The sequence below is a fragment of the Canis lupus genome, chromosome 1 (assembly GCF_048164855.1).
Source record: "Canis lupus baileyi chromosome 1, mCanLup2.hap1, whole genome shotgun sequence".
Taxonomy (NCBI): domain Eukaryota; kingdom Metazoa; phylum Chordata; class Mammalia; order Carnivora; family Canidae; genus Canis; species Canis lupus.
Window position 1 is genome coordinate 68,764,654 of NC_132838.1, and position 12,777 is coordinate 68,777,430.

At 42.8% G+C, this 12,777-nt stretch overlaps 1 protein-coding gene across 3 annotated transcripts in view; it reads left to right on the plus strand.

Annotated features, from left to right (window-relative positions):
- The window catches only part of LAMA2 (laminin subunit alpha 2), a 583,647-nt gene that overhangs the window by 354,642 nt on the left and 216,228 nt on the right, over positions 1–12,777 (plus strand). For 2 of the 3 annotated variants that reach the window (XM_072833687.1, XM_072833697.1), the window contains exons 20-22: positions 3,492–3,703; positions 9,304–9,410; positions 10,354–10,629. In XM_072833687.1, the coding sequence (XP_072689788.1) occupies positions 3,492–3,703; positions 9,304–9,410; positions 10,354–10,629 (595 nt within the window). The remainder of the gene's footprint in view (positions 1–3,491; positions 3,704–9,303; positions 9,411–10,353; positions 10,630–12,777) is intronic. The other variant, XM_072833705.1, reaches the window with a different exon arrangement.

Consider the following 12,777-nt stretch of genomic DNA (forward strand, 5'->3'; position numbering starts at 1 on the left):
AGGCGGCCCTGGGGCCCCGGGCCGGGGGTGGGGGTGCTCCTCAGGCCATCTGTGCCCCCCCTGCTCCTCCACGCCCCCCAAAATAAAGAAAGGAACCTTTTTTTTTGAAGCCTGGGCAAGTTGACCCTGCGGGGTCGGGAGGGCAGCAGGAACGCAGGGCCCGCGGCCCGGCCTCCCCAGGTGGGGGCGAGCCTCAGGCCGCTCCGCCCGCCGCGACTGGAACCCACAGCTCAGAACGTGGAAGATCCACCTGCACGTTTATCCGTAGGATTCAGGTTCTAGGGCTGAAGCGTTTCCCTTGGCTTTTTTAGGTTTCAGTTCCAAAACCCTATTTAGAGAGTCTCCGCTTGGTGACCCCGGGACCCTGGGGGGAGGCTGACCCCTGCCCCCGCCCCCCCCGCCTGCTCTGTGCCCCCTTCCCCCCCACCTCCCTCCTGCTCTGTGCCCCCACCTGCCCCCCCGCCCCCGCTGCTCCCCCATCCTCACTGACCCCCACCGCCCCTCGCATGCTCTGTGCCCCCCACCTGCCCCCTGGCCTCCCCCCACTGCCCCCCACATGCTCTGTGCCCCTGCACCTGCCCTCCCACTGCCCCCCCGCTCTGTGCCCTCCCCCGCTCCCTGCCCCCCCCCGACTGCTCTGTGCCTCCACCTGCCCCCCACCCTCACTGACCTCCGCCGCTCCCTGCATGCTCTGTGCTCCCACCTGCCCTCCCACTGCCCCCCCACCTCCCCCCTGCTCTGTGCCCCCCCAGGACACGGAGCCCGAATCCTTCCCAGCGGGACCATGGCGCCCACGGGGTGGTCAAGGGCGGTGGGGGGAGGTGGCTCGCCAAGCAGGTGGACAGAGGTGGCAACCCGGGTCGGGCTGCAGATCATGGAGTCTCACCCCCTGTTTTAGCCAAGAGTCACCGACCACCCGTACAACAGTGAGGGGAAGGGTAGCCATGGCTCTGAGCTGCTCCTGCCCTTGGTCTTCAGCTTCGCTCCCCTCCCCGCCCTCCTCTCTCTCTCTCTCTCTTTCTCTCTCTCTCTCATTGTCCCTAAGTCGTCAGTACAAAGAACCTGTCACCTGATGGCATGTGGTGTCTAGGATCTCATCCACGTTCAGTGACCTCTTGCTAAATAAAATATTGCACTTGTGCATGAGAAACAGCAACAACAGAGCAAGCGTTGGAGGGAGCAGTGACCTTGTCACGATGTCCGTCTGTCGCAAGGAAGCCAACAAACGGGTCTGCGAGTGTGCTCGCCCTCCTGTGTGTGCAAACGGCAGAGGCTGAGATCTCAGATTCCAGCCCGTTGCGCAGCTGAGCGTGCGGGAGGCCCGCGGTTCACGCGGGTGCTAGTGAAGTAAATGCAACTTGAGCGGACTCTGAGACGCTACGATCATCAGCAACAGTCATGTGATTGGCGGTGCTACGTTCACTGACCCCAGGGCTACTGTTAGACCTGTACTGACGCATTTCTGTGTGTGAAACACGCCTCTGTGTACAGCCCCGCGCACACACACCAGCCACGCAGCCTGAATGCACACTCCTATCACGTATGCTCAGGATACTTTCTTACATGTTCGACCACCACAACAAAATAAAAGATGCCTCTTTGGTTATTGTACTTAACTGTAATAATTTGCTCGTGAGCTGAGGGTTCCTTTTCATTGCGGAAGACTATTGGCCTTATTAATTGGGTATCTGTGTTAAGAAAATTTCCCCGATCTTGTTATATAATGCCATCTCTCCTGAGGGCACTAAGTCATTTTGAGGAAAGCGAGCTGGAAATAATGGGTTTTCGTTGGCTGTGATAACGATCATTGTATATCGTTATTCCAGTGGAGCAAAGTCACTGTCTTAATGGTAAACAAACTGAGATGCGAGTGTGTGCGGATGTGATCATAAGCTCTGAATGTCAAGTAAGGCGAGGAGAATTGGGTTAAAATTCAAAAAAGTCTTCCTGTTATCTTTATGGAACACCACCTCGGAAGGGGGTGACGGGCAAACCTTACGCACCAAAATGTTAATTCCTATTTTACGGTAGATCATCAATAAGCGGTTCTATTTGTGGGTGACGGTTTCCCTCCAACGATATGCATACTACGACCTTCATATCTTGCGAGTGCATGACTAAAACTAGTCACCTCATTTTTTAAAATTATGATAAAAGGTTAATTCACTTTAAAAACTGAGTATTATGGCACTTACGAACGTTCTAGAAAAGTTAGAGTAATTAATGACTCTGCCCCCTGATTGTGGTGCCATTAAAGCATCCTCACATGCTGCGTGGACGCGAATCCTCTCTGTTTGGAAGGGCAAAGAGCATCTCCGTCCATGGTGACACGGGCCCGTGAGCAGATGAGCACACACGTAGCGTACTGTTGCGATGATAGTCTCCTGCCTCGCTTTTGTTCCCCTCCGATTCTGATATTTGCTGCAAAAGACTTTTTATTTCGCTTAAGATGGCACAGATGACAGACTAGTCTGACTGTACGACTGTACGAGATGCTGTTTCGTTTCTCCTTTGGCAAGTGCGGCTTCACACGAAGCATGAACAAACGGAACTGGAAGAGAAGTCGGAGCGGAGTATAAATAGCTGCCTCTTAAAATCCTGTGTCTGTGCATCTGTGACATTAAGTAGCATTTTGAAACAACATATGGATAAAGGGAAATTTGATACCATAATTTAAGAAATCTTCTCTACTGTGCCTCATAAATAAACAAACTCATTCTTCCAATAATATGTAAACTAGTAGTGCGTCCTTTAAAAAAAAAAAAGGAGAGAGAGAGATACCTAGAGTCCGCTGATGTGAGTTGTGGGCACAATTAAGCCTCACCTTCCAGCGTATTCCCCTAAGAGGCAGGCGTACCTGCTCCTTGGTAAAGGCTCTTCGATGAGGATCTGCCCCTGTCTGGAAATGCAAATATATACAAACCCATTATGAATGCGGAGATACCCACGGCCCCCACCTGAATAATAATGAGAATCTTTGGAGTCACAATTTTCCGTTTAATAAATTCCGAATCCTCATTGCTGAATTTCCTTGCGAGTCTGTTTCCTCATAACAAGCTTTTGTTACAACAACAACAAAAAATGTGAACCTTCCATATTTGTACAGAAAACAACCAATTGGAGTAGATGCGTGTGATGTGTTGCACTACAAAGGCCTCCCAGCACGGACCCGCGTGCCTCTAGAGTGCCAGCAGCAGATTTCTTATTATGCTTTGGACTCATCTTCGGTGCCAGTGACAAGATTTTTCTTTTTTTTTTTTTTCTTTTCCTGGCTGAAATCTAATTACTAGTTGGGCTGGCAGGATTTCATCTTGTATCTACACCGCAGTTCTAGAAAAACATTTTTTAATCACCTTGCATTGGAGAAAAGGAGCGCTCGGAAGGAACGTACATCACCCTGGGAGAGGGTAGCGTGAAAACCATACAAACGGTGCCCCGACGGGTGTCATGAGTTGCTCCCAGATGCTCACTGATGACATTCTCCCCCCTAGGTGTGCAGAAGGCTATTTTGGACAGCCTTCCGTTCCTGGAGGATCGTGTCAGCCGTGCCAGTGCAATGACAACCTTGACTTCTCCATCCCTGGCAGCTGTGACAGCCTGTCTGGCTCCTGTCGGATATGCAAGCCAGGGACCGCCGGCCGGCGCTGTGAGCTGTGCGCTGACGGCTATTTCGGAGACGCGGTTGAGGCGAAGAACTGTCAGCGTAAGTCCTGAGCCCCCGACGCCCCTGCCAGGTGACGCCTTGCGCCTCGGAGCAGCTGCCGAGCTGCGGAGCGCGGCCTGGAGCGCAGGGCACGGTGTGCGCCGGGCTTGCCCTGAAGTGTCTCGTTACACTAATAGACTAAAGCCCGTGCAAGTTGCCGCACGGCCCAAGGGATGTTGCTTCTCAAACGTTGCACGCGTTTTGAAAATAAACGTGCCCCCGGTAGGCGAGAAGCGCTTAGAGATGAGGTGAGCCGGGTTCATCCTAGTGCTTGCCTCATTGCTGATCACTTTCTTAAAATGAACTGATCCGCCCGTGTGACCTCTTTGGCACCGACCTCTGTTACGCTTTCCTATGAGAACTTTATATTCCTGCATCTCATAGTAGGTGTAAAGTTCTGCCCGTGTTTTACACACTGGCATTTGTAATTGTTGAACGATTGGCCTTCTTTACCTTAGGACTGTTCACGCAATGGTGCAGCTGTGTTTCCTTGCACAGAGTTAGCTATCGTGGGGCGTCACCCCGGCTCATCGGTGCACTTCTTGGGTCGCCTCTGCCTCCTTAGCTGCGTTACTCGGGGTTGCATCGAATTTGCTGATGCTTTATATTAGCAGTAACATACCAGGCAGGAGGAATCTTACTGTGCGGAATCCAGGGACATGTGAGCCCAAGCCCCCGAGTATGGTACGTGCCATCCTCAACTTCACCTGCTGCTGTAATCTCGAGGTAGGACAAGTTATGATGCCCACAGTTCACTTCTGTCCACTTCATTAAGTAAGAAGGGATGCTTCGAGTCATTGACTTGGGACCTAGGGCCTGCAAAATTACAGAAACTGCTGAACATGTAGTGTCTTGTCACTGTTTCTGCTGTAAACACCAAACATCAGGTAGGACACCCCCTTTCAATAGCAAATGTGTCTTTCTTCTCATGGGCTTGGAAGATGAGTGCCAGATTTTTGTCATTTAAAAATGACAGTTTGTTAAATTAAAAACCAATCACTCTCATACTCTGGTTTCTCTTCACATCGAATAAATCTTTGACCTTTTACTAAGATGTGAAAAAAAAAAAAAAAGAAAACCCACAAATCATTCTCTAGAACAAAAAGCACTTATTAATACCACCTGGAAAGTGGTATTTTTAGATTTATTTTATTTTTTTAATGATTTTTAATGTATTTATTCATGAGACACACAGAGAGAGCAGAGACACAGGGAGAAGGAGAAGCAGGCTCCATGTAGGGAGCCCGATGCGCGACTCGATCCCAGGACCCCAGGGTCACGACCTGAGCCAAGGCAGACACTCAACCACTGAGCCACCCAGGCATCCCAACTGATGTTTTTTTAAAGCAAAATTTTCAACAGATTCAGATGTAATTATATTGCTTTTGCTATTTTTTCAAGTTTTTATTTTAACTCCAGTCAGTTAACGTCTAGTATAATATCACTTACAGAAGTAGAATTTAGTGATCTGTCACTTACATGTAACACCCAGTGCCCATTACAACAAGTGCCCTCCTATTAATCTTCATTGGGCCTTCAACCCATCCCCCCCAGCTCACCTCCCCTCCAGCAGCCCTCAGTTCGTTCTCTATGGCTAAAAGTCTGTTTTACGGTTTGCATCTCTCTGTTTTTCCTCCTGTGTTCATCTATTTTGTTTCTTAAATTCCACAAGTGAGTGAAATCATATGGTATTTGTCTTTTACTTATTTCACTTTGCATAAAACACTTTAGCTCCATCCATGTCATTGCAAAGGGCAAGTTTTCATTTTTTTATATCTGCATAATGCTCCCTTGTATATGTACCTCTTCTTTGTTCATCAGTTGATGGGCATTTGGGCTCTTTCCATAAATTGGCTATTGGTGATGATGCTTCTATAAATATTGGGGTGCATGTGTCCCTTTGAATCAATATTTTGGTGTCCTTTGGGTAAATCCCTAGTAGTGCAATTGCTGGGTTATAGGGTAGCTCTATTTTTTACCTTTTAAGGAATCTCCATATATTTTCCAGAGGGGCTGCACCAGTTTGCATTCTGACCAACATGTAAGAGGAATGGTTCCCCTTTCTCAACAGCCTCTCCAACATCTGTTATTTCCTGTTGTTGATTTTTACAATTCTGATTAGTGTGCGGTGGGATCTCATTGTAGTTTCGATTTGTATTTCCCTGATGAGTGATATTAAGCATCTTTTCCTGTGTCTGTTGGCCATCTGGATGTCTTCTTTGGAAAAGTGTCTATTCATGTCTTCTGCCCATTTCTAACTGGTTTTTTGGGTATTGAGTTTGGTAAGGTCTTTGTAGATCTTGGATACTAGCCCTTTATCTGATATGTCATTTGCAACTATCTTCTCCCATTCTGTTGGTTGTCTTTTAGTTTTGTTGACTGTTTCCTTTGTTGTGCAGAAGCGTTTTATCCTGATTAAGTCCCAGTAGTTCACTTTTGCTTTTGTTTCCCTTGCCTTTGGAGATGTGTCTAGTAAGAAGCTGCAGCAGCTGAGCTCAAAGAGGTTGCCCCCTGTGTTCTCCTCTAGGATTTTGATCATTTCCTGTCTCACATTTACGTCTTTCATCCATTTTGAATTTATTTTTGTGTGTGGTGTAAGAAAGTGGTCCAGTTTCATTCTTTTGCATGTGACTCTCCAGTTTTCCCAACACCATTTGTTGAAGAGACTGTCTTTCTTCCATCAGATATTCTTTCCTGCTTTGTCAAAGATGGGTAGACCATAGAGTTGCTGTTCCATTGATCTATGTGTCTGTTTTTGTGTCAATAACATACTATCTTGATGATCAAAGCTTGGTAAGAGAGCTTGAAGTCCAGAGTTGTGATGCTTCCAGCTTTGCATCTCTTTTTCAAGACTGCTTTAACTATTTGAGGTCTTTTGTGTTCCATACAAATTTAAAGATTGTTCCAGTTCTGTGAAAAATCCTGGTAATATTTTGATTGGGATTGCATTAAATGTATGGGTTGCTTTAGGCAGTATAAACATCTTAACACTATTTGCTCTTCCAATCCATGAACATGGAATGTTTTCCCATTCTTTGTGTCCTCTTCAATTTCTTTCCTAAGTGTTCTATAATTTTCAGAGCACAGATCTTTTACATCTTTGGTTAGATTTATTCCTACTTCTCTTGATTGTTGGTACAATTGTAAATGGGATTGATTCCTTGATTTCTCTTTCTGCCATTTCATTATTGGTGTTCAGAAATCCAACAGATCTCAGTGTGTTATTTCTGTATCTTGCAACTGCTTTTATTTTAAAATGATGCTAATTTATGGTGAATTTAATCCTATATTCTTCATTCTAAGAAAAAATGACTTCTAAATTATTTGGAAAAAAATAATAAATTATTTGGGATCTTAAAAATAGAAGTATAATGTATATGAGACATGATAAAGAAATTAAAAGTACATTTTAATAGGGACATGAGGGGACAGATGGCAGCTACACTTGTGGTGAACATAGTATATACTTGTTGAACTATTATGGTGTCCACCTGAAACTAATGTAACATTGTGTGCCAACCATTCTCATTTCAAAAAATTAATAGAAGCTAATTAATTTTAAAAAGATATTAAAAGTATTCATAAAAATTCTAGTGTCAAGTGAAATAGATATTTACAGAAAATATTTTTTAGCCTTTTCTCACACCCCGGTATTGTGTATGCTTCAGCTATTCCCCAGGGAAAAATCACAGCTGCTGCTAAGACCAATTCTTTAGTGGCCACCAAACTCATATCAAGTTAGCAAGCACCAAAGGCCAAATTGCTGGGAGAAAAATCCAGCATTTTTTATTTAGTAAAGCAGTAAAACTAAGTCAAACCTTGAGTCAGATGAACAGGAAAATAGCATAAGCTGATGGAGTAACTATTTATAATGTATTGATAAGTTGTGCTCACATCAAAGCATCCAGAGACACGAGATGTCTAAAACCATCTATGAATATTCTAAATTCCTATGTCACCTCCCCCTCACGTTTTTATTTTATTCTGGTATCAATGTAATTATATGTATCATTAAAAATATAGAGTATAGAGTGAGATATTAATTATATTCTATTTGTGAAAAGGCCCTTTAATTTTCAGACGGATTTATTATATATCTCAGAATAGCATCAAACGACTTCATAACACAGAAATGACAAAAGATTGCTTAAACGAAATGTAGGAAATAGTATATAAGTCATAAAACAAAGTGATTTTTAAAAAGCATGCTTTATTCTTAATACACTCGACACAGTGTACTTTTTAAATGGATATATTTGACGTCTAATGACACAGTGGTCCTAAGGTGTACATTGTGGTACTCCTGGTATCCGTATATACTGCAAGATGGTCACCATCATTGCAATATTTAGTCTATTACACAATATAGTACAATACTGTCTGTATTCTTCATACTGGGAATTAGAGCACTATCGCTTATTTACTGCCCGTTATTTACTACTTGCAAGTGTATACTCTTAAATAATAGCAATTTTATCCCCCCGCCCCCACCATCCATCCCCTGTGACACCACCATTTTACTATCTGTATTTTATAACATTGTTTTTTTTAGATTCCACATGCAGGTGATGCCATGCAGTAATTGGCTTTCTTTGACTTATTTCACTTAGGATAACGTGGTCAAGGTCCATCCACGTTGTTGCAAATGGCAGGGTATTGTCGTTTGTCATAGCTGAATATTTCATTGTGTATATATATACCGTATCTTTTTCTTTAATCTATTCATCTTTGATGGACATTAAGTTACTTCCAGACCTTGGCTATTGGAAATAGGGCTGCAGTAGACATACATACTGATTTCATTTCTTTTAAGTATGTACCCAGTAGCAGAATTACTAGATTGTATATGGTAGTTCTATTTTTAATTTTTTGAGGAACTTCCACCTTGTTTTGAACCAATTTACATTCCCACCAACAGGATATAAGAGCACCCTTTACACCACATTCTTGGCGACATCTGTTGTCTCTTGTCTTCTTGAAAATAAGATTCTAATAGGTGTAAGGTGATGTCTTATTGTGGCGTTAATTTGCATCTCTTCGATGATTAGTGATGTTATATATCTTTTCACGTGCCTGTTGGCCATTTTGATGTCCCCTTTGGAAAAATGTCTAATTAGTTCTGTCTTACTTTTCCAATCTGAAAGATGCATGTGGTCATGTATGTGTATATATAATACTCATAATATTTACACATTATATTAGATCTGTACTTATTGTATTTACATAGTATATAATATTTTCATTATATACTATTTATAATTCACTCTCGAAATTGGAATAATAATGATCACAGTTATATTTTAACAACATATGCTGCACCAGGCACTGTGATAGAGCTTTACAGGAATCCCCTCTACAGCTTGGAGAGTCCTTGTAGGAATCGAATGATAATGACGCACAACAGGACACCTTAGCAGATCCAAAAGCATTCAAATCTAAAACTCAGTTGTCAAAAAAAAATAAAAATATAAAAATAAAAAAATAATAAAAAATAAAACTCAGTTGCCTGTGTCCCCGTTTGGGGGATATTTTTATTATTTAACAGCCTACTCACACTACTGGCAGTGTTTTGCCAATCACGGATCCCTCTTCCTTTGCAGCATGCGGCTGTCATGTCAACAGCTCCCTCTCTGAGCGCTGCCACGCTAGGACGGGCCAGTGCGAGTGCAAGCCGAACGTGCAGGGGCGGCGGTGTGACGAGTGTAAGGTAAGCAGCAGGGGCTGGACAAGGGCTCCTCTCTCCTGGAAAATGCTCATTAGCTTGCAGTGACACACGTATTAAGTGTAAAGAGAGGAGCCCAGGATTCTCCAAATCTACACGTACAATCCCTGTGATCGTCGGAATATTTTTCCAACATAGAAGGAAGTGTGCCGTCCGCTAGCACTTGCCCGTCAGCCTGTGACCCCTGGCAGGAATACTCACTGAAAATCAGATGTTTTTGAAACAAATGGTATATAAATTGAATCCCAGTCTATCGTGAGTAAAATACTCTTTGCTTTTATGTTGGCAGCATGAATGCCCTACACCGTTGGTCTTGGGCAAGCGCTTTGCTCTAGTTCTATCATTTAAGAGTCAGTTCCATGAGCACGCTACTTCTCCAGAGTTGTCAGCAGAGAAGCTAATCAACATATATTTTTTAAACATTTTATTTATTTATTCATGAGAGACACAGAGAGAGAGAGAGAGAGAGAGGCAGAGACACAGGCAGAGGGAGAGGCAGGCTCCATGCCGGGAGCCCGATGTGGGACTCGATCCTGGGACTTCTGGATCACGCCCTGGGCCGAAGGCAGATGCTCAACCGTTGAGCCACCCAGGCATCCCTCAACATATTTTTTTAGATAACATCACTTTTCTAAAATGAAACAAAAAATCAAAATATGTTGCTGTCTGTTCCTGAGTGTTGGCCTGCCTTCGGTGTGCCAAGCGCCTTGGATCCCTCCATGGGAGTGATGGGTCCGCATTACCTCTTCTTTATAAATATGTATTTATTCTTGGTGGTAAAGACTGTTGAATAGAACCAGCAGTTCTCAGATGACAAACTGGCCTTTTTGTAGTAAGCTCAAAGGTATCATCCACGTCCGTCTGTTGAATAATATCATCTGCTCTTTCATCCCTTTGTTTTGTCTTATTTTTCTGTTGGCTTTTAAAGCCCCGTATGTGGTGGGACCCAGAGAAGCAATTCTGTGTGTTGTGCGGCTGCAGCCCCATTGGCTCCGTGACACCGCAGTGTGATGCGGCGGGACGATGTGCGTGTCACTCTGGCTTCGTAGGGAGACAGTGTCGCCTCGGCAGGCAGGTGCAGCGGCCGGAGGAGCAGCCGCAGAGAGCGCAGCGGGTGCTGGGGCCTCCTCCGAGGTGGGCCAGCAGCAGCTCGGGCGGCTGCCCCCGGGGAGCCCATCGCGCCCCCGCTCCAGTAATCCCAGAGGTACTGCATGGCTCGTGCCTCCGCATGCCGTGTGCCACTCGGGCCGCGGACCTTCCCGATGGCGTTTTTACCAAATAACGGTTGCTCAGCGTGCAGACTGCAAATGTCAAAGCTGCACAACTCCTGCTTGAAGCCCTGCCTTTTGAAAAGAGCTTTCCGTGTATTGTTAAGCATGTGTTCAAGTTCAGAGGTTCATGAAAGTTTCCATTAACCATGGATATGGAGAAACTAAAGTTTATTTGTACAAACCTATGATTTTAGCAGTGGAAGGAATTTCAGGCATCATTTGGAGCAAATCCCCTTCCATGAATGAACAAGTGAAGGGAAATCTAGCAGAGAGAGCAGCTTTCCCAAGTTTCCCAGCTTTCCCAAGTGAGACCGTATGTGTGAGAGTGCAGGGCACCGACTCTGAAGCCAGGCCGGCTGGGGTGGAAGCCTGACTCTGCGCTTGGCTTGCTGGTGATCTTAGGCAAGTCACTTGACCTTTCTGTGCCTCAGTTTCCTCCCTCTGTAGAAAAGTGATGGTAATAACTATCTCCCAGGAGTGTCTTGAGGAATAAATGAGTTCATCTTTGTAAAGGGCTTTAGGACGGTGCTTGGCACGCAGCAGGCACAGTATGTAAGTGCTCACCATCTACTTTTTGAATCTGTTTACTACGAATGTTTTCCCGAGTCTCAGAGTTAAATTTTTGTACATCAACTTTATTAAAATTTTGTTACTGGAATTCGTTACTATGTATTTTGGTGCAACTTAACTCTTTAAAACTATATTATTTAATTATTTGAAATGGATGGTAGATTTCTTCTTACGTATTTTTTAAATAACAAACTTTGAAATTTTCTTAATAACTATGATTTGGAAGTTCATTTAATCCTACATAGATATATCTGTTAAAGATATATAGGTATGCCAAGTGAAGAAAAAATTAGGGGATAAAGATGAATTAAAGTATTTCCTCTGCAATTCAGATTTCTAAGTTAGGAAAATTTAGGAGATAAATGCAAAATGCTTTGCATAAGGAATGCAAACACATCTATGATTCAGGTTTTTTAAAAACTATGTCAATGTCGTATGTTCTAGTCTTTTTTCTATGTATATATGTTTCTATTTGTGTGCGTGAGTGGTGTGTGTGTCATCATAGGTATATAATCAGAGTCAAAGTGTATATATAATTTTGTATCCTACTTTTTGAAATTTTACATAATGCTATATCCTAAGCTTGTTCCTATCATTAAAATTGCTTCAAAACAGGATTTTAATGATTGCCTAGTATTTCATAGCATGAATGTATCATAATGTAACTTACGCAACTTCCTCTCTAACATTCGGAAGTCCCTCTCATAAGTAATGCGATATTGAGCATGCTCATACTTTAACCATTTTCCTAATTTCTGATTATTTCTCTAGGTCAGGTATCTAGAATTTTGTAGGTAATTGCTTTTTATGAATAAAAATCTTACATGTCTTAATCTTCCCTTACATAATGAAATTTAATTTCAAAATCATGTGGTAAGTCATTTGTTAGAACTGATACTTTCTTATTTATTTATTTATTCTTTAATATATATTTCAGTACCAGTGCAGTGCTGTATTAGTTGTATTAGGCATACAATATAGTGATTTCACCTTCTTTAATCATATGATGACATCTGAATTTGGACTGGAAATAAAAATAAAGCCAACAATAAATACAGAGATTAAATGACAAACTCAGTACACCCATTTTATATTTAAAAACCAAAATTGTTAGCTATAGTCATTTTAAGAGCCTAATTTTCAGTGCAATTTTGTTTTCTAGAACTGGTTTTCATACTGTTAACAATAATTTCAAAAATATATAATGACAGTTATTTGTTTCTCTTTGGGTGGCTCCCATTAAATAGCAAGAGTCTTTGTTACCAGGAAGTAACTATTGAGTGTAATATTAAAAAATGGGAATTATTTTTTACAAAGAAGTAATTACCAAGACTAATTTTTCAGATTAAAATATTGTAATAGTGTGACCCACTTCATATTTTAAAATACGACCTTGATGAACTTTAAGTAGGATATGCACTTTTCATTTTTCTAGTAGAGGTAATTTTTTTTTTAGTAGAGGTAATTTTTAATCCATCCACACTCCCTAATGTAGTCACTCTAGGTCAGAT